Source organism: Scyliorhinus canicula, chromosome 16, assembly GCF_902713615.1.
Source record: "Scyliorhinus canicula chromosome 16, sScyCan1.1, whole genome shotgun sequence".
Classification (NCBI taxonomy): Eukaryota; Metazoa; Chordata; class Chondrichthyes; order Carcharhiniformes; family Scyliorhinidae; genus Scyliorhinus; species Scyliorhinus canicula.
In genome coordinates this window covers 94,111,140-94,133,131 of record NC_052161.1, presented here as the reverse complement: position 1 = coordinate 94,133,131, position 21,992 = coordinate 94,111,140, and the positions used below count along the sequence as shown (strand labels likewise).

Below are 21,992 nucleotides of genomic sequence, written 5' to 3'. Positions count from 1 at the left end.
CCTCTACCCACCCGAGGCGGGGTATAAGTACCCACAGTTCCCGGCAGTCGGCCTTTCTCTGTAGTCGACCACCGGGCTAACAACTAGCTGATTAAAGCCACAGTTTGGATCTTCATCGTGTCTTGAGTCCAATTGATGGTACATCACTGACGCCATTGAATTCATAGAATTTACAGTGCAGGAGGCCATTCAGCCCATCGAGTCTGCACCGGCTCTTGGAAAGAGCACCCTACCCAAGGTCAACAACTCCACCCTATCCCCATAACCAAGTAACCCCACCCAACACTAAGGGCAATTTTGGACACTAAGGGCAATTTATCATGGCCAATACACCTAACCTGCACATCTTTGGACTGTGGGAGGAAACCCGAGCACCCGGAGGAAACCCACGCACACACGGGGAGGATGTGCAGACTCCGCACAGACAGTGACCCAAGCCAGAATCAAACCTGGGACCCTGGAGCTGTGAAGCGATTGTGCTATCCGCAATGCTACCGTGCTGCCCAGAAATGCTTTCGCAGTTTGCTGATGTGGGGAGTGCAGCATGTAAGTGGAACATCACCATCAGTAGCCACGCTGGAAGTCAAGGATCTTCAATTGTACTATGAACGCCAATGGAATATATGTGGATGCCAGGATTTGGTTCCCGTGAGATTGGACCCCTGCACAGCGATGGCTCTTGGACAGAGAATGGCACTGGATGCGCAATAAGTCACACATTGATGGACAGATCATTTCAACAACAAAGTTCTGGACATGATAACACATTCTCAGAATTATCCTCAATTTCTGTTGAGGAACCTGCGAGGAGGTGATACCGTGTTTATGTTTCTTTTGTGAACATGAACCATGTATTGGTACCAATATGGAATGGTGATGCTTCCTTGTTTAATGGTTAGTGTGATATGTGAAATGTTACGTAGTTGATTTTAGAATCTTTGTTACTGTTAACTGTTTAATAAACAAAATAGGACAGCACGGTGGCGCAGTGGGTTAGCCCTGCAACCTCACGGCACTGAGGTCCCAGGTTCGATCCCGGCTCTGAGTCACTGTCTGTGTGGAGTTTGTACATTCTCCCTGTGTTTGCATGGGCTTCGTCCCCTACAACCCAAAGATATGCAGGCTAGGTGGATTGGCCACATTAAATTGCCCCTTTTTTGGAAAAAATTAATTGGATACACTAAACTTATTTTTAAAAATTAACAAAATATTCTCAAGCGGCTTCTCGTAGGCCCACATGCCAAGTCTGAGAGAATGATTATTACATTGCATTTCAATTAAACTTTGAAGCCTGAACAGTTTACCTGACCCCTAGAAGTGTCAGCATCATGGAGGCAGCAGCCAATCAAACATCAGCACTGGGAATTTCCTTGCAAACAAAAGGGGTGTGTATGAATCAGGGGGGTCACCTGTGAACTGCCTCCCTAATGTTCCCGGCAGGGGTCTGTGTCTAGGGTCTCCTGATGTGACCCAGGGTGAGTGTACAGAGCGAGGTTCTTCAGCACAATTGGCTCGCTGGATGGCATTCAGAAGGCAGGACACGCAAGGGTGGGGCTGGATAGGGGGATTGGAGGATCCCAGGAATCAAACGCCTCCGATGAAAGATGCGCCAACGCGGCCATCGAGAAGTACCCTGTCAATTGCATCCAAAATAACACTTAGAAATTATTCCGTTAAATCGCACCCCTTATTGCTGTCAGGCCTCTACACTCATGGATAGCTATTCCAGAGATTTTAATCAACAGACAGCAGACTAACACAGCCCGAAGAGAACCTTTAGACAACATACTTCAGGATCACCCAGACCAACAGTGTCCCCCATCCAGGAAACTCCCAATCCCACCCCTTGCTCTCCAGAGAAAACTAGCTGGCTCTGTTCCTTGGACTCCCTGGTGCTAGCTGGAGACAGTGATACTCACCTCCCTCTTGAACTAATGCACTCCATGGGGTTTAGGTACAACCACAGTGTCTTTTGGGAGAGAGTTCCAGGATTTTGACCCAGTGACAGTGAAAGAACAACAATATATTTCCAAGTCAGGATGGTGAATGACTTGGAGGGTGTAACCATCTGAGATGGCCACTTTCAGCATGTAAAATGGACACTCGCAGAGCATACAGCGAAAAATGGACAATGCAAAGTAACAAGCAGGCACAGAGCCTGAATGTGTATTTAGAAGACAGACTGCAGACAGAACCAAAACTCTTGGCCGATTTGCACATTGATGGCCCATCTCTGATGAACAAAAGACTAGTGTTCAGGTAGCCCATTCCGTCCCAGACATTCTGGCGCCACTACCTCAGCAAGAAGATACACACAAAGCAAGGCCAACGGCCACTTAGGACACGCCCAGCCATCAAGGCACCCGCCCCTTTATTGGCTCAGATCGATGGCAGTGATCGAGAAGCTGCCCAATTAATTGGGACCAAGTTTAAGGCCCGCCTAAAAGCGCGCAAAGCCCCCCCGAGTATAAGAATGAACCCTCGCCATGTGTTTGCTCTCTTGGAATCGGCTCTCAGCTGGAGAGACCCCTCCACCTGCACCACCAGAAGCAAGTAAATTCAAGTTCAACACTTGCTACCAGACAGACGACCATAACTATACTCCTGCTACTTCTTCGACCCCAACAGCCTCAGGTCCGTACAACAGCCACCATTCCTCTGACTTAAGTGGGCATCCGAAGTTAAGTATAGGTGTTAGTGATAGACGTAGTTTAGCCTGTAGTGTTATTGTACATGAGTAAATCATACTGTGTGTAAATAAAGTAGTATTGACTTTGAACAAACTAACTGGTGTATTGGCTCTTTGATCCACACGAACTTTGAACAAACTAACTGGTGTATTGGCTCTTTGATCAGTATTCGGTTGAACCTTGTGGCGGTTTTAAGAGATACCTGACGACTCTGAAAGCATATTCATAATGAAAATTAAGAAAGGCGACCTTATTAATCGCTATATTTATAGCCATTAAAAGATAGCAGCAAGGGGAACAGCAGAAACCTGGGAACACTACCACTGGATGTTCCCCTTGCTGCACCATAACCGGAAGTGTGCCATCTACAAGATGCACTGCGGGAACTCACCAAGGCTTTTTAAGCAGCACTTTCCAAACCCATAATGACTACCATCTAGATCAGGGGTGGGCAAACTTTTCCGTGCAAGGGCCACATTCAGAAATTCACTATTTTAAAGGGCCGCATAGTATATTAAGTAAAATAATTACTTCACCCGGTTATGATTCTGGGCGCCTCATATAGAACATAGAACAGTATAGCACAGAACAGGCCCTTCAGCCCTCGATGTTGTGCCGAGCAATGATCACCCTACTCAAGTCAACGTATCCACCCTATACCAGTAAGTAACCCAACAGCCCCCCCCCCCCCCCCCCCCCCCCATTAACCTAAAAAAAAAATCTTTTTTTTATGACTTGATCTTGGTGGGCCGCATAAACGGCCCACGGGCCGTAGTTTGCCCGCCACTGATCTAGATGGTAGTCATTATGGGTTTGGAAAGTGCTGCTTAAAAAGCTTTGGTGAGTTCCTGCAGTGCATCTTGTAGATGGCACACTTCCGTTTATGGTGCATTGGTGTGGAAGGAGTAATGTTTGTGGATGGGGTACCAATCAAGTGGGTTGCTTTGTCCTAGATAAGTGTTATTGGAGCTGTACTCATCCAGCTATATAGTGAGTATTCCACCACATCCTGACTTGTGCCTTGCAGGTGGATGTCAGGCTTCGGGGAAACAGGTGGCGAGTTACTTGCCACTGGATTCCTAGCTTCTTACCTGCTCTTGAAGCCATACCATATTATTTATAACCCCCCAGGATGTAATAGTGGGTGATTCAGTGAAGGTAATGCTATTGAATGTCAAGGGCGATGGTTAGATTATTTCTTATTAGGGATGGTAATTGTCTGGCACTTGTGTAACTTGTACCTTGTACTTTCGTCCCAGTAAATCAATCTAAACTTTCCTTTTCTATCCAACAAGCAAACCACCCAGGATTACTGTCAGGCAGACTGTAGAACAGGTCAAATGATCCCTTTCATTTACCATAACTTTAAAGGTATAGTCCTACAGCATAACAATCTTATAAATCTCACACTTGTAACAGTACTTTTTATGTATCCATTTAACCAGGCAACTGTAAAACCCGATGGTTTGATAGAGATGACCCATCAGGCAGTGGGGATTATGAAGACCTTGTGAATCTCCAAAAAGAAAATCCTGGTCAGATCTGCCATAACCCAATTTCCTGTGAAGTGGCAACAACATCAGAAACTATAGCATTAGACTCTGGAGACAACATCCCTGAGTAAATAATAATTCCTCCCATCTTATTTAGATATTGTGATTATATTTTAAAGAGTACGGGTTGGAGACTATATTCTGCTGGAGCTGAGTTGCTTCTGGTTTGCGGTGGCACTGGCAGATGCCCCCAGAAGAGATTCAATGTGTCCAGCCATGTAAATATATGCATGGCGGGGATCGTGAGGGATTCCATCACGAATCATGCTATTGGGCCGCCATTTTGAACGGGCGGCTTGATAGCGAAGTCCGGTGGCTTGCCCTCCTTCTGCTGTAACGTAAATCCTGCACCGCCCCACCAGAGATCGCTCCCACCAGAGAGCCCCTCATCAGAGAACCCTTCCTTATAGCAGAAACCTCCCCCCGGCCTGGAAAGTAAAGAGTAGTCCAGGGAGAATGACTATTTTCTCACTCACCTGTGCGTTACACCTGCTACTTCAGCAGACGTCTAGAAAGCAGCAGCTGTTACTTAATAGAAAGCCAAAACCACATCACAACACATTAATCCTTCAGATAGTTTGATCTGCAAGGCTTCTATTCAACAAAGAGAAATTGCTTTTAGTAGCCTGTAATTGACTGCTTCCAGACAGCCAGGTGCCTGGATTGTTCATTTCCATCTGCCTTCATGCTTGAATGCATTTCAAGTATTTGAGCTGCTTTGAGCCTAACCTCAATGTTTATAATAGCTAGCTCTGATTGACAGATCAACACCACAACAAAAGCAGTTAAGTGCTTTCTGCTAAGAAAACTAGGAAGTGAAATCACTTAACTCCTAATTCCCTGTTATGGGGGGGGGTCTTTTGTGGGGATGGGTAGGATGTGCATTGTGAGGGGAGAAGGGGGCCCTCTGATGAACTAAGGGGGCACATACCTTTTTTTAAAAATTTCGATTACCCAATTAATTTGTTCCAAGGGGCAATTTAGCATGGCCAATCCACCTACCCTGCACAACCTTGAGTTATGGGGGCGAAACCCACACAAACACGGGGTGAATGTGCAAACTCCATACATAGAACAGTAGAGCACAGAACAGGCCCTTCGGCCCTCGATGTTGTGCCGAGCAATGATCACCCCACTCAAACCCACGTATCCACCCTATACCCGTAACCCAACAACCCCCCCTTAACCTTACTTTTTAGGACACTACGGGCAATTTAGCATGGCCAATCCACCTAACCCGCACATCTTTGGACTGTGGGAGGAAACCGGAGCACCCGGAGGAAACCCACGCACACACGGGGAGGACGTGCAGACTCCGCACAGACAGTGACCCAGAGCCAGGATCAAACCTGGGACCTTGGTGCCGTGAGGCTCCAGGGCTAACCCACTGCGCCACCGTGCTGCCCTTGGGGGCACATACCTTAAATACTTACTCTCTTGGGCCACCGCAAGGTCGATACCGGCAAATACTTGCACCAATTGACGCCCACGTGAATCCCAGCCCAGAGAACCGGAACATCACGGAGGTGTGGAGAATCCGGTGCCCAGCCATTTGGTGCCAATCTCATTTGTTCCCCCCCATGGGATCTCTGTCACATCGGGAACACCACTACTCAGGTGGGTGGAAGAACCCTATTCATTGTTTTACCCATTATACTTACACACCCTCCTTTTCTCTATTAAATAGGTGCAGTGTTTCTACCGGTTTTACTTGTGTGAATGCACAGCAGGAAGATGGGAGCTGTGAAGATTACAAAATACAATTCACCTGCCCTCAAACCTTTTGTGAGTACCGGTCTTTTTAAACATTAATCTTCCACTTCAAAAAATCTATATTTATCCCTTCCGGTCGCAGAGTTCTGTCATGGCAGGATTAATCAATTTTGCCCCAAAACTGATCTGTTTGCTTGGGTGGAAGACCATTTTCAAAGCATAGCAATCACCCAGAGTTGAGCCCACAAATGGAAAACGGAGAATTGCAATGGTATTAAAGCTGGGACACTACTGAGAGATAATGAGGGATCTTAAAGTGGAATAACATCCAGAAGTTGATATTAAGGATCCAACTGAAACGCCTGAGAAAAACAAAAGCCTTCAATACTTTCGGTCTAAAAGTGAATATTGTTCTTTACAATTTTTATACTCAATGAAGGTCTTATACAGACTGACCCTTGATGTCTTTAGAGCTATCGGTCAGAATTCTCTAGCCATTTTTGTTCACTTTTGCCGCTGGCAGTGCACACCGGCCCAAGGGTTTCCGATGGAATGGGGTGGCTTCAATGGGAAAGCCCATTGTCAAGCAGTGGTAAGAGAGAACCCTGCCACCAATGAATGGCGCGCCACCAAGAAACACAGCTGGGCGACTGGAGAATCCAGCCCAATTTCTGAGGTCTACCATTATCTTTCATATGATGGTTCTGGTGTGTGGGTACGCAGGCTTTGTCTTCTCTGAACATCGGTAAGCTCAGCAGCAGCAGAAAATTCAGTCTGGGCATTGAAATGTTCAAAATTTTCCAAGTCCTCCATCTGATCTGAAATGTTATTGCAGATATGCGTCGAGGGGAATATTTCTATTGTCAGTGTTTTAGATCCTCTGTCTGATGGAATAATTCGGCAATTTGCTTTTGGGGGTAGGATTAAAATATAGTACTAGGGCAGTATAGTGTCACAGTGATTAGCACTGCTGCCTCACATGCCAGGGACCCAGGTTCCATTCCAGCTTTGGGCGACTGTGTGGAGTTTGCACTTTAGCCCCATCTCTGCTTGAGTTCCCTCCCGGTGCACCGGTTTCCTCCCACAGTCCAAAGAAATGCAGGTTAGGTGGATTAGCCATGCTAAATTTCCCACTAGTGTTTAAAGATGTGCAAGTTAGGTGGGGTTAAGGAGACGGGGTGGGGGTGTGGACCTCGGTGGGGTGCGCTTTTGGAGTGTTGGTGCTGATCCGATAGGCTGATTGGCCTCCTTCTGCACTGTAGGGGTTCTATGTTAATACAATGATATATTGTATACTGGAACGCTGAATTGTCAGGGTGAATTACTTTGCTGTTCTCAACATATTAACGATGAATAAATGTTGTGTGAAATTCCAAGGCAGGAGAAGACAGTGGACTTCATTTTTGCTGCTGCTATGAGCCTATAGCATGTTCCTTTAGGTGCCTTTGCATCAATGGCCTCAGTTGCATCTGTCAGGAAGGTAGAGCAACCACACATTTTCTGGGTTTACATGAGTAATTCATGGTGTGAAAGTTGGACTGAGATAAATGTGGTTCGGCAAGATCATTTAATTAAGGCAGCAGAGAGGAGCTTTTGAGCCAGAAAAGGCTGGAGAATTTTTACAAATGATTTATCATGTGCACTTAATCTAATTTAGCAAACTTATGAAGCATTTTTTTTTACACCAACACTCTATCCGAGCTTCCCAACAGGACGTCTGGCATGTTCTATTGGCTAGTCATGAAGGTGGGGTTAGGAACATTATTTTACTTCAAAAAGTACTTGAGTGGCACAAACCTGGGGTGTGATTCTCCCAGAGGCCCGACGCCGTCGTGAAACCTGGAGAGGTTCACGACAGCGTCGGAAGCCTCTCCCGGCCCCCTATTCTCCCATCCCTGGGTGGATAGGCGGGCCCTGTCGGGAAACTCGGCTGCGGAGCCTTGTCACTGGCGTCAAGGTCCAGCGCACCGAAAATTACACGGCTGACGCGCCTAATGACGTCGGCCGCACATGCGCAGGTTGGACAGCGCCAACCCGCGCATGCGCATTTGCCTTCTTTCCCCTCAGCCGCCCCGCAAGACGTGGCGGCTTGATCTTGCGGGGCGGCGGAGGGGAAATAGTGCATCCCATTGAGATGCCGGCCCGACGATCGGTGGGCACCGATCGCGGGCCTGTCCCTTCCCGAGCACAGTCGTGGTGCTCATTCCCTTGTAGGCCCCCTACAAGCCCCAAACGGGCATATCACGCCCGTTTCACGACGGCAGTGACCAGGTGTGTTTACCGCCGTCGTGAAACGTTCGCGAACGGCAGGCCACTCAGCCCATAGGGGCCGGAAAATAACGGGGGGCCGGATAATCGGCATTTTGGGTGTATCGGGGGATTTGCCGAGTTTTTTAGCGGGAAACCCGAAGCGAAAAATTTGCACGTTTGGGAGAATAGCAGGACCACGTCGCGTGAAAAACCAGCGCGGCCCGCTATTCTCCAAACCGGCGTGGGGTCAGAGAATCGCGCCCCTGATGTTTTCCTTTCCTCCACACTCACTAAAGGTTCGAGGATACCCAGATCTGTAATGTCATCCTAAAATATTCTAAAAACGTCCATCCTCAACACCTTAGCCCAGTGCTTGTGTATATATTTTATAAGAATGAGTGGGGGCTAAGTTTGGAGATAGGCCTTTAAGCATATTCTGCCTTTGTGGTTTGTCATAGTCATGTGGCCACCGCGTCACCTTGGATGAAACAAAGGGAGTGATAGCAAGGCCACATTGCGATTTTGTGAGACATTGCACTGTAAATCCCTCCCATTGTGGGCGGGATCACCTTTCGGCAAATCAGCGTATTAGAGCAAGACTGCTAGCCTCCGAGACGTTGGATGAGCGCCGTTCAGTAATGGTCTCCACAAATAGGGACCAGACAGAAAAGCCCTTGTGGGGGTCTCCCAGGGAATCAGAGGTGCATGCCCTTTGGGCAGGATGGTATCCTGGAACTGGTAACACCCTGGCAGTGCCAGCCAGGAACTGCCATGATGGCACTCAGTTGGCAGGGCACTGCCAGCATACCAGGTTGGCACTGCCAAAGTGTGAAACTGGCATTTTATACGCAGTGGCAATTGGGCTGGGGGGGGGGGGGGGGGGGGGGGGGGCTGTTGAGGGGCGGGGCCCGGATGGTGCCCAGAGACCCCCTCATAGTGAGTTGGGGCTTGGGAGGAGGGGGTTGGTGGTCAGGGATCGCGTTGTAGGCTCCAGAGCTCGGGACGCTATTTTTAAATGGTGTCCCGATCTCTCGCTGCATCGAGGAGTTCCAGCAAGTAGTGTAGAAAATGTGGTGCCTCGGCTGGCCGTTCCCCGCTGAGGCCCCCATCTAACCTCAATGCCGTTCGATAGCATTATGTTACTCGGCACTGCGAGCGCCAGGAAACATGTGGCTAAATATGCTCGTTATGGGACTTTGTTCCGATTTAATTAATTTGTACCCAAAGCCTTTGCAAAGAAGCCATTTTACCAGCGACATGAAATAGTCTACACACGCAGAGTGCAAATAACCAAGAAAGCATCTTGGTGAGCTGTTGCAAGAAGACCTCAGGCCACCTGCGAACACTTCTTTCTCATTAGCTTAAAAAACTCTCAGTTTCTGCAGTTATGGGTCAATTCATGCAGCCACAGGGGATATGAGCAGCAGCAGATAAGGTACTGTACAAGCATAGAATCACTCCCATCAATTCATAAACTTTGAAACTGCATCAAAATAGCAGAAAGATAGCATCATGATGTGGTTTCTGGTTTCGAGGGTGTCATCAATGGTACCCACATTGCTTTGAAGGAGCCCACAGAATGCCATCAATGCTATGTCCAGGAAGGTTTTGTACTCCCTCACTGCCCACATAGTGTGAGACAACAATCATAAGGTTGTTTGTGATAACCCCAACGAGTCATCTCCCCGTGGGGTTCATGAAGTACAAGTTTCCCTGATAATTGGCAGAGGCCTGCCCAGCTAGGACTCATTAACTTACCGCTGAACCATCAATTGAACGCGAGACGAGTTGCTGTACAAATGTTAGGCTTTAATAAGCTAGAAGTTAGCCCTGCAGTCGACTACAGTAAATGGACGACCGCCGGGTGTTCTGGGTATTTATACCTCGCTCTGGCGGCGGGGTTAACTCAGCATCTCGACCAATCGGGGAGCCGTCACATGACTGGTCTCAACCAATCAGTCAAGAGGCACATGACTGACCAGGGCCAATGGTAAGCCAGTGTTCTGCACCAATGGCAGACAGCTATGCAAATCATACCACCACACTCACCTTTTGAATGCAGGCCTGAAACTAGGCTGGCAGCTCTGGTAGCCTTGGACTGGGCTCTATTGTTGTAACTTTCAGGCTGTCTCTCCTAGATTACTACAGTTCTCCATGTCAACCTCCAATACACAAGAAGTTGTCAAAATGTCTCTATTCATTTTAGTTTTTTCTAAATATATTTTGAGTGTAATGTACTTAGGAAACTTACCTACATTGCATCACTTTGCAGTGGATTCTATTCAAAGAATAGAACAGATGTAAAATACTACGCTTCAGAGAGCAGAGAGTCAATCAGATCAGCATTGCACCAAAGCCCAAATGCATAATGACAGTCACAACATGTGAAATCAAAGAGCAACAGAAGTTCACTGAAGGGGACGATTCAGAACATCACAGGTGGGATTCTCCGGTCCTCCACCTGTGTGTCGCTCAGCGGCATGCTATTCGCTGGTGCCGGGATTCTCTGCTCTTGCCACTTTGTCAATTGGATTTTCGATTGAAGCCACCACACGCCGCCAGGTAACCCATGCTGCCGGCAAGAATAGAGAATCCCAACAGCCAGAGAATTCCGGCCTTTGTCTATAACAACTCTTACTTTAAGCAATCCAAACTAATCCTGCTATTCCCACCCTTGTGCTATGTTTAGCTCAGTGGGCTAGACAGCTGATTTGTGATGCAGAACAAGACCTGCAGCGCATGTTCAATTCCCGTACCAATTTACCCAATCAGGCGCCGGAATGTGGCGACTGGGGGCTTTTCACATTAACTTCATACTTGTGACAATAAAAGGTTATTATTATTAACCAGCCTTCTATAAAAGCCAAAAGATGTAATGCTCTCTGTTTTACAACAATCATGAATGAAGAATATAATCTTAAACTCTTTGTTGATTCTTAGTGAAAAGCTAAACTGATAAATGGAATTGATTGCCCAACCACAGGACTTTCTTTATTCATTTGCAAATCTCTTCATAACTTTAAAACTTCTAATAATAATGTCCTCCTGTCTTGGCTGCTGACATGGGAAATAGTCCTAGAATGGTAGGTATGCCCTTATCTGGAATGAACTGCGTGAAAGAGAGGTGGCAGCAGGTTCAATTATAACTCTCAGAAGGGAATTAGATAAATAAGTGGACAAATGTATAGGGCTATGGTGAAAGAGCAGGGGAGTGGCAAGAATTTCATTGCTATTTCAAAGAATTGCCTTGTATCTGTATCATTCTGAGATTGAAAAGCCTGGTATCATAGAATTCCTACAGTGCGGGAGCTCATTCAGCCCATCATATCTGCACCGACCCCATGAAAGAGCACTCCACTCAAGCCCACTCCCACACCCCATCTCAATGAGCCCCTAACCTAAACTAAGGGGTAATTTGGCATGGCAAGTTCCCTGGTGCTGTGAGGTAGCAGTGCTAACAACAGTGCCCCATGCGCGCATTTGAATTTATGTTGTATTCTCTCTGTAGGTGCCGTGTTCTTTGCATAACCTGCGTACAACCTACGACTTAAATTTGCTATATTAATTTGTACATTTCTCTTTACATTTGTCCCCTCTGGCCTTGTTCATAACACCCAAAAAGATGCTTTAAAATGGTTCTATCCACCTGTCCTCGCAGCTTAAGGATGGCACACATATAAATCCCCAAGACTTGTTCATGAACTTTAGCATCTTTCTATTAAATGTACACTTCCATTCCATGTTATTCCTTCCAAGATATGTTACCTCACACCTATGTACATTACAATGTATCCCCCAGTTCTTTAGCTGTGTATGTCTTTCATATCCACCTAACTTTGTGCCCAACCTCAACTTTTAAAATGTCCAAATCCAAACTGACTACATACCCAGAACAAAGTAGGCCCCATGCTCATCTCCATGGCACCAAACTTTAAACTCACCTTAAGTCTGAACAATCCTGACTCTTTGTTTCCTGTCTGTCAACCAACTCATCAAACTTTCAAAATTCTTGCCCTCTTGACAGCTTTGATTTTAAATTCCTGCATGTGGTCATGATGACCTCTGACTGCCTCCTAACTTTCCATCAATCTGAAGAGCTGCTCAACAAACTTGCCCACCTTAAAATAGAATCCTCCCCCCGTTGCAGACAATAAATGCTATGTTCAGCTAAGATCACATGCTCTGTGCTCAATGAGAAGAGGCCATCCAAAGTATATTCTCTGTAAGAATTATTAGAATGTGTTAATATGCCCCACTGTCTTAATAATGAGGTATGCAAGAAATGTCACTCTTGTTAGACAGTGCAGGTTTAATATGCACATGATGATGGAAGCCAGGATGGGGCATTGGTGAAGAGGATGGCATTAATGGGCAATAAATGCATAACATCGGTCATGTGGAAATGTTTGAATATATCAGGGATGGGTCATTGTCATTTTACTTCTGCGTTTTGCATTCCCACTTTGTGAACTCGCATGATGCAGATCTGCATGATGTGTTTTTTGCTCCTCTGTTATGCTCTGCGTCAGTGTGACTTTCTGGTGTATTGCCCCACCTCCCAGCGATTTTTCGATTGATGCAAGTCTACTGCTGGGAGCAGCTGAAAGGAGAGAGATCGGCGGGTTGATTCAGATGCTGGTGACTTCGTTGTGACTTCATTGTACTGTTGACTGTTTAATGTTTAACCAATTTAGAGTATCCAATTAGTTTTTTCCCAATTAAGGGGCAATTTAGCATGGCCAATCCATCTAACCTGCACATCTTTGGGTTGTGGGAGCGAAACCCATGCAAACACGGGGAGAATGTGCAAACTCCACATGGACGGTGACCCAGAGCCGGGATCGAACATGGGACCTCGGCACCGTGATGCAGCAATACTAACAAACTGCGCCACCGTATTGCCCTCTGCACGATGTGTTTTAACCATGAATATTTAAATGGTCAATTTACAAATGCAATGGGCGGAATTCTCCGCTCCCCACGCGGCGTGGGAGAATCACGGGAGGGCCCCCCGACATTTTTCTCCTCCCCCCCCCCGGCTCGGAAGAATCGCCACTTGCCGTTTTTCACGGCGAACGGCGATTCTCCGACCCCGATGGGCCGAGCGGCCTGCCGTTCGCGACCGTTTCACGATTGTGGCAAACACACCTGGTCGCTGCCGTCGTGAAACGGGCGCCAGATGCCCATTTGGGCCTTCTAGGGGGCCGTTTGGGGCAAGAGCACCACGACTGTGCTCGGGAAGGGACAGGCCCACCGATCGTCGGACCAGCGTCCAAATCGGACACACTATTTCCCCTTCGCCGACCCGCAAGATCAAGCCGCCACGTCTTGCGGGGCGGCTGAGGGGAAAGACGGCCACCGCGCATGCGCGGGTTCGTGCCGTCTGCGTGATGACGTCATCCGCGCATGCGCGGTTTGGAGCCGGCCAACCTGCGCATGCGCGGCTGACGTTATATAAGCGCCGGCCGCGCGTCATACTCGGCGCGGCGCCGAGAAGTACGGAGCCCCCCCGGGTGGGGGTGAATTCGGTGCCGGGAGCAGGCTCCGAGGCCGTCGTTAAAGACGGCTGCTTTCACGTTGGCCTTCGCGATTCTCGAGTTTGGCCATTTGTCTGTTGTCTTAAGCGGAGTAGAAGTCAGATTAATGGAAGGAATAATTGAAAAAGCGGGACTGAATTCTAATGAAGTATCCCTGGATACCAAACTGCTGGATGAAGTAGAGACAAGGAAGGAGGTTCTGTTTCAAAGCAATGGTAAAAATACAACAAGGAAATGGCCTAAGAGGCTGCAGCAGAAATGTCACCATGTGGCTCTGGATGCAATGCAAAAAGCATTTTATAGATCTGACCAATCGAGCAATGTTTTGGATTCACCTATATCAGGTATTGCATCACCTCACTCAACCTCGTCAGTATACTCCATTTACATCACTCTCCAAAGCCACTGAACTACAAGCAGATCCCACTGTTTCATCTCCGCACCTCCTTCTCCCACTACCACTCACCCAAAACCTCTCATAATCTGACACCACTTCAGTTAACTCTGAGGATTCTCAGCATATCTTCAAAAGGATCATCGAGACATTCTTCAAATGAACTACTAGTACCACTCCTCTTGGATCTACCCATCACCTTCATCAAATGTATTTCATTCAGCCAATACACACACCTTAAAGCGACTCATAGGTTTGCTGAGTCACGTTGCACAATAACACAGAATTCCAGGAAGAAAGCAAGGACTGGAGATGGACCTCCATAAACTGTGTTATCACCACAGCAGAAGAGGAGTTGGAGATAAACAGCATTTCTACCGGATGGTAGGTCTGTTTGTGCATTGTTGCAGGGTGACAACTCACAGACCCACATCTACAAGAAAATTTATCTGGACTTGCCCACAAATGAAATATTATTTCAATCGCATGCAGTTTAACACCTGTAGATTCATGACTAAATCATATTCATCTGTCCTCTCCTCCAGACCATCATTTGAAAAACAACAATCCCTGCCAATTAATGGAATTTGCTCCTCAGAGGAGTTCATGTGGGTGCACCGATCACAGGCCATATGCATAGCAGTCACCAGCACAGATACAAGCACTTTTGGTGGGTCCCCTTGAAGATTTAGGTTGGTTCTCAACACACGAAATACACTTCAGAAATGATCGCAGGTAGAATGTTATGGTTGGGACAAAAATGGAGTATCCATAAGAGGAGAAACACAGAATTCTCAGTTTTTGAGACTAAGAGCAGTGGCCGGCAGTTCAGGCAGAGCTTATCCCACTGACCAGAATTGAGGGATTCGATAATGGATACTGTGCTTGGAACCTAATTAATTCTGCAGAGGCAGGTTCACCTCTGAATCACCTGGTTGCTGGTAAGTGAATGTTTGCCCACTATCAACTGGCAAGTTCAACGGTCTGATGCCATATTTGAACACTCATATCACCCTCTTTACCAGACTATGTAGGATGTCAGCTATCACCCTCTTCACCAGACCATGGAGGATGTCACCAATCCAGAAAGAAAAGTCCAGCAGCCTCAAGAAGTCTGTTCCTCCCCTTTAGCCCATCAACTGCAAAAGTACCCATGCCCCAGTTGGACCTCTATCCACCCAAATTAACAGTGGTGTTTTGATCATATGACAGATTGTTGATTGATGAAGCATCCATCAGTCTGTTAGTAGTTTTGTGTTCTGCTTTTTTTGCTGTCTGTTGAGGATAGCAAAAACTAATTGGCAACGGCTGGTGCATTTAGACATGTCAAACATCAGTCATTTCATGTTGGAAAGTTTGTTGACTATTCTGCCTACATTTGTACCAGCTCTTCAGCCTCCAGATTCCATATTCCACCATGGATGAAGCTCTCTGTGAAATGATGAAACAGCTTCAGTCCTTCGTCTATTCCTCCTGACCAGATCAGAGCATTGTCACTTTCTGTGTCACCTTATGATAGGGACTTGAAACTCCCCAGTTCCCGAAATTTCTTTTGCTACCCTCTGCTATTTTGTGAATGGCTAGCTCTCTTGTTGGGGTTGTTGATGCTCCTCTTCGATCTCAAACAGATGATTGCTGGTATGCTGGAGTTCATGTGCACTGATACTGGATCTCAGCTTTATTCCGAATCTGCCCTTCCAGGCTATTTCTCTTTTCCGTGTAATCATCATTGAGGCCTCCTGTTGGATGAAGTCCCTATGCCAGCTGCTTAACGTTCAGTTCTCCATTCACTCTGTTGAGGTGTTTTGCTTTGCATTCACGTACATAAACCATAGCGTTTGCACCTGTGCTGCTATTAGCGGATTGAACTTGCATTGGTGTTGTTTCATGGGAACAGCATTTTTGACAGCTACATCTTACTCAATTACTTTTGTGTATCCCCCAGTTATCTCCCCATGCAGCTCCATGTGACTGTAATGACTCTTTCAAGTTATTTTGATTTTCCTCTAGAAGGCAACTCAATGAATTATCTCAATTTGTGAATGTTTGGGGCAGCAGGGTAGCATGGTGGTTAGCATAAATGCTTCACAGCTCCAGGGTCCCAGGTTCGATTCCCGGCTGGGTCACTGTCTGTGTGGAGTCTGCACGTCCTCCCCCTGTGTGCGTGGGTTTCCTCCGGGTGCTCCGGTTTCCTCCCACAGTCCAAAGATGTGCGGGTTAGGTGGATTGGCCATGCTAAATTGCCCGTAGTGTCCTAATAAAAGTAAGGTTAAGGGGGGGTTGTTGGGTTACGGTTATAGGGTGGATACGTGGGTTTGAGTAGCGTGATCATGGCTCGGCACAACATTGAGGGCCGAAGGCCTGTTCTGTGCTGTACTGTTCTATGTTCTATGTTTCTTCATTGTCCAATTGAATTTATGGAAGTTCAAATTCAGAATTGTCTGGATTTCTCTGTCGTCCCTGAAATACAATGACTCCTTCTTTCTTTCACTCCCTGACCCATTCTATGCTTCCTCCTTCTGTCTGGCATTCTTATCAAATGATTTGCCTCACTCAATTTCCTTTCAATCTAATCTTGCTTTTAATGGTTCCTTGAAGGCGGGAATGGACATTAAAGGTGCTGGTTTGATTACTACTCAAAGTTCCCCTATTACCTGACATGTGAGACATATATGGCAACATTTAACTGCATCCTTATGCAGTCCAGGGCATTAAACATTTCTTGGTATTTTTGCTTGGATCTTCCTTGCGCTTAAATGACCCCCTATTGGAACCTCAAGCGCTACCTGGAAAACCTCCTTTCTATAACTCACCAGTAATACCTCTTGATGAACTTCTGCCCCTTTCTCATTTGCTTGAATATTTAACGGTCTCTATTTTCTCATTACCACACACTATCTCTAATGTAATAACATTCCAGTACACATTCAAATTCCATTTCTGGATATTTTTTCCGGTATAACTTCTTTAGCTCTGAATCATTTTGTTGTAATCCAACCAACCTGCTTTAATTACAGACATCCACTTCATTCCCTACTTGCTCTGGCACTGTCCTAACCGTTTGATCAAAATTGGTTCCTGACAATTCATTCACTAACTGTTCTTTGTCTTGGCTAACTATCTGATCAAACAGGGTTCCTGATAATTCAAACTCAGCTTCCCTATTGGAACTCCTCAGGTTCTCTTCTTCCTGTCTCAACCAGTGGCTTTGTGATCAGGTTATCCCACTTCCAGATATACTTCTTGCAACATCATGGTTTGACTTTCCACTGGCTGTTCGACTACAGTATGTCCTTTAGGAAAATAAATCTGCCACCCTTACCTGGTCTGGCCTACATATGACTCCAGACACACAGCAATGTGGTTGACTCTTGTGCCCCTCAAGGGCACTTAGGGATAGGCAATAAATGCCTGCAACACCCACATCCTATGAACGAATAAAAAAAAGAAATGCTGCACACCCACCTGTGGTCCAGTTATATCTTTACCAGGATAAATTATGCCCCGTAAAACGGTATATGTTCTATTATCCTTTCTCCACCACTTCTCCCTGACGCTGTGAGGCAACATTGCTCACCACAAAATTGGTTCAGGCACTTGATGTGCACACTTTCCAGGAAGCATGCATGACAGCTACATCCTTGGGAAATTACAAATGCCTGGGATTTGAGGGTCACCTCAGGCTGCAGTGATGGCCCATTGAGGATAAAGGTTATCCGCTAACGTCTTGGCTGATGACGTCAACGTGGAAGCCCGAGACTGAAGCAGAGGCCCGATACAATGAGGCTCAGTGTTACCCGGCCTCTGGCTTGCTCAGCATGCGCTCCTGCTGCCTCGACAAGTCAGATGGAGCCCTGCAGTAGAGTCCCCAAGGGTCTCTGTAACGTGGTGATCTGCTGTGCCCTACAAAACGTGGTTCAGCAGTGGGCCTTACTGATGAAGACCCAGAGGAGCGTAACATCTTGTTGGAGAAAGTCCAGGAGAGTAGAGGAAGAGGCCAAGGAGGAGTCAGAGGATGACTCTATGATTCCTGAAGGCCCCATAAAATCCCCCATGGAGCGCAGTATATAAGGTTAGGGTATATGAATTGGGGTACATCAGGTGGAAAAGGTTGCAGGCACAGATAGACATATGGGAATATGATCTTGTGGTGATAATGGAGACCCGGCTCAATAAAGATCAGGAATGAGTAAATATTCCTGAGTACAAGTTGTTGAGAAGAGATGGGGAGAAAAAGAAAGGAGGAAGGGTGACAATATTGATTAAGGCAAGTATTACAATGCTGGAGAGTGGGGACAGAGTCTCCTCGGTTTACAGCTATGCCACCAGGTACATGATATCGGCCCCCAACTAGTGGGAAGTTGCAGAGGAACAAATTTTCAAGGAAATTAGAAATGCAAAAACTATAGAATACTTATAATAGGGGAATTTGAATTACCTCAAAATAGAGCGCTACAACAATAGTATATAGGAAGAAGTCTTACAACACTAGGTTAAAGTCCAACAGGTTTGTTTCAAATCACTAGCTTTCGGAGCACTGCTCCTTCCTCAGGTGAATGAACAGCTGGGTTCCAAAAACACATATATATATGTATATATAGACAAAGTCAAAGATGCAAGACAATATTTTGAATGCGTGCATTTGCAGATAATTAAGTCTTTACAGATCCAGAGAGAGGGGTAAACCCAAGTTAAAGAGGTGTGAATTCTATCAAGCCAAGACAGTGGTAGGATTTTGCAAGCCCATGCCAGATGGTGGGGGCTGAATGTAATGGGACATAAATCCAAGGTCCCGGTTGAGGCCGTACTCATGTGTGCGGAACTTGGCTATAAGATTCTGCTCGGCGATTCTGTTGCGCGTCCTGAAGGCTGCCTTGGAGAACACTTACCCGAAGATCAGAGGCTGAATGCCCTTGACTGCTGAAGTGTTGCCCGACTGGAAGAGAACATTCCTGCCTGGCGATTGCCACGCATGTCCGCTCATCCGTTGTCGCAGCGTCTGCATGGTCTCGCCAATGTACCACACTTCGGGACATCTTTTCCTGCAGCGTATGAGGTAGACAACGTTGGCAGAGTCACACGAGTGTGTACCATGTACCTGGTGGGTGGTGTTTTCACGTGTAATGGTGATACCCATGTCGATGATCTGGCACGTCTTGCAGAGATTACCATGGCAGGGTGTGTGGTTTCGTGGTCGCTGTTCTGAAGGCTGGGTAGTTTGCTGCAAACAATGGTTTGTTTGAGGTTGCGCGTTTGTTTGAAGGCAAGTATTGGGGATGTGGGGATGAACCCAACAAGATGTTAGTCTTCATTAATGACGTGTTGAAGGCTGCGAAGAAGATGGCATAGTTTCTCCGCTCCGGGGAAGTACTGGACGGTGAAGGGTACTCTGTTGGTTATGTCCCGTGTTTGTCTTCTGAGGAGGTCGGTGCCTTTTTTTGCTGTGGCACGTTGGAACTGTTGATCGATGAGTCGAGCGCCATATCCCGTTCGTACGAGGGTATCATTCAGAATCTGTAGATATCTGTTATGCTCAATATGCCAACATCTTCATGCATAGGTTTGAACAAGACCTCCTCACCGCACAGGATCTTCAACTGATGTAGCAAACTATCCAGCCTTCAGAACAGCAACCACGACACCACACAACCCTGCCATGGCAATCTCTGCAAGACGTGCCAGATCATTGACATGGGTACCACCATTACACGCAAGAACACGATCCACCAGGAACGTGATATATATGCGTGTAACTCGGCCAACGTGGTCTACCTCATATGCTGCAGGAAAGGAAGTCCCGAAGCGTGGTATATTGGCGAGACCATGCAGACGCTGCGACAACGGATGAACAGACATCGCGTGACAATCGCCAGGCAGGAATGTTCTCTTCCCGTCAGGGACCGCTTAAGCGGTCTCCAAGGCAGCCTTTAGGACGCGCGACAACGCAGAATCGCCGAGCAGAAACTTATAGCCAAGTTCTGCACACATGAGTACGGCCTCAACCGGGACCTTGGATTTATGTCCCATTACATTCAGCCCCCACCATCTGGCATGGGCTTGCAAAATCCAACCACTGTCTTGGCTTGATATAATTCACACCTCTTTACCCCTCTCTCTGGATCTGTAAAGACGTAATTACCTGCAATTGCACACAGTCAAAGTATCGTCTTGAATCTTTGACTTTGTGTATATATATATGTTTCTGAACCTCCCTCTTCATTCACCCGAGGAAGGAGCAGTGAAGGAGCACTAGCTCTGAAAGCTAGTGATTTGAAACAAACCTGTTGGACTTTAACCTAATGTTGGAAGACTTCTTACTGTGCTCACCCCAATCCAATGCCGGCATCTCCATATCAATAGTATATAGGACAGGGAGGAACAAGAGTTTGTGAAGTATATTCAGGAGAATTTTCTCAATCAGTATTTGTCCATTTCAATGAGGAAGGAGGCATTGTTGGATCTGCTCCTGGCTAATGAGCTAGGCCAAGTCGGTTAAGTATCAGTGGAGAACACTTAGGTTAAGTCTAAGGATGAAGAAAAATCCAAAGTAAAATTAATTAATCGGTGGAAAGCCAATTTCAGTGGGATCCAAATGGATCTGGTCCAGCTAAATTGGATGTAAATTTGTCAGATCAGCCATGATTAAATTGCAGAGGAGGTTTAAGGGGCTGAATGAGCTATTTCTGTTCTTTGTTTGTATGTTTGTGTGTTCGTACACTGGCAGATAATATTGTCAAGGAACAATGAGCTGGCGTTTTCAGTCTGGAAATAAAAACATTTCAAAGTTCCTGAAGATTGCGATCCGGACTGCGTCGCAGGGCCTGTGGGAATCACACCGATTTTCTCACTGAAAATAACACTCTCTCATCGTTTGGGAAAATTCCACCCAATGTCTCTCGTGGCCAGATTTCTTCTTTAGAAATGCACAGAAGTTTGTATCTCCAGGAAGTGGCATTTATGTATTTTAAAGCTAACGAGACTTTGTTGGTTTGTCTGAAGGTTAGAAATACCTCCAGTAAGAGTCATGGCTAGCTTTGTCCATTGTTAAAAAGAAATAATTTTACTGAGTAGTCCAGTGGACATCGACACATATCTATATTTTCCTTCCCATTTCATCTGGGACACAGTCGTTAAGTTATGATTTATTATTCTGATTTTGATCACATCGACCTAGGAGCACCATCATTCATGAGGTCATTCATCAACACTACCTCATTGATCAATATCAGGTCTAGTACAGCCCGCTCCCGGGTTGGATCCAAAATGTGCTAATGCAAGAGGTTATCCAGAACATATTCCATTAATTCTTCATCACGTTACTTTTGCCCATCCAATTTTTCCAGTCTCTATGTAGATTAAAATCCCTATGATATTTGGCGTACGTTTCTGATAAGCTCCCACTATTTCTTCTTTGATACCCCATCCCAGTGTGTGATTACCATGGGGCCTGTACACCACTTCCACAACTGACTTTATCATTCCTTGTCTCTACCCAAGTTGTTGGATGTCCACACTCACCCAGGCAATTTTCCACCATGCCAAGTAGATGTCAATGTTGTAGCTGGCAAGTATTGCAATGAGTGTACATTAAGTGCTATGTTAAATCTTGAAACTATGGAGGTAGAAACACAAAAGACAGGAGCAGGAGAAAGCCAGTAGGCCTTTCGAGCCAGCTTCGCCATGTATTATGATCATGGCTGATCATCCAACTTAACAGCCTACTCCTGCCTTTCCCACCAAATCCTTTGATCCCTTTCACCCCAAGTGCTATATCTAACTCCTTGAAAACATACAAGGTTTTATCCCAACTGTTTTCTGTTGGAGTGAATTCCACAGGCACACCACTCTCTGGGTG

General features: G+C 46.4%; 1 protein-coding gene across 3 annotated transcripts in view; it reads left to right on the top strand.

Annotated features, from left to right (window-relative positions):
• The window catches only part of si:dkey-205h13.2, a 367,663-nt gene that overhangs the window by 268,889 nt on the left and 76,782 nt on the right, over window positions 1–21,992 (top strand). For all 3 annotated transcript variants that reach the window (XM_038773572.1, XM_038773573.1, XM_038773571.1), the window contains 2 exons: window positions 4,136–4,310; window positions 5,931–6,028. In XM_038773572.1, coding sequence (XP_038629500.1) covers window positions 4,136–4,310; window positions 5,931–6,028 — 273 coding nt within the window. The remainder of the gene's footprint in view (window positions 1–4,135; window positions 4,311–5,930; window positions 6,029–21,992) is intronic.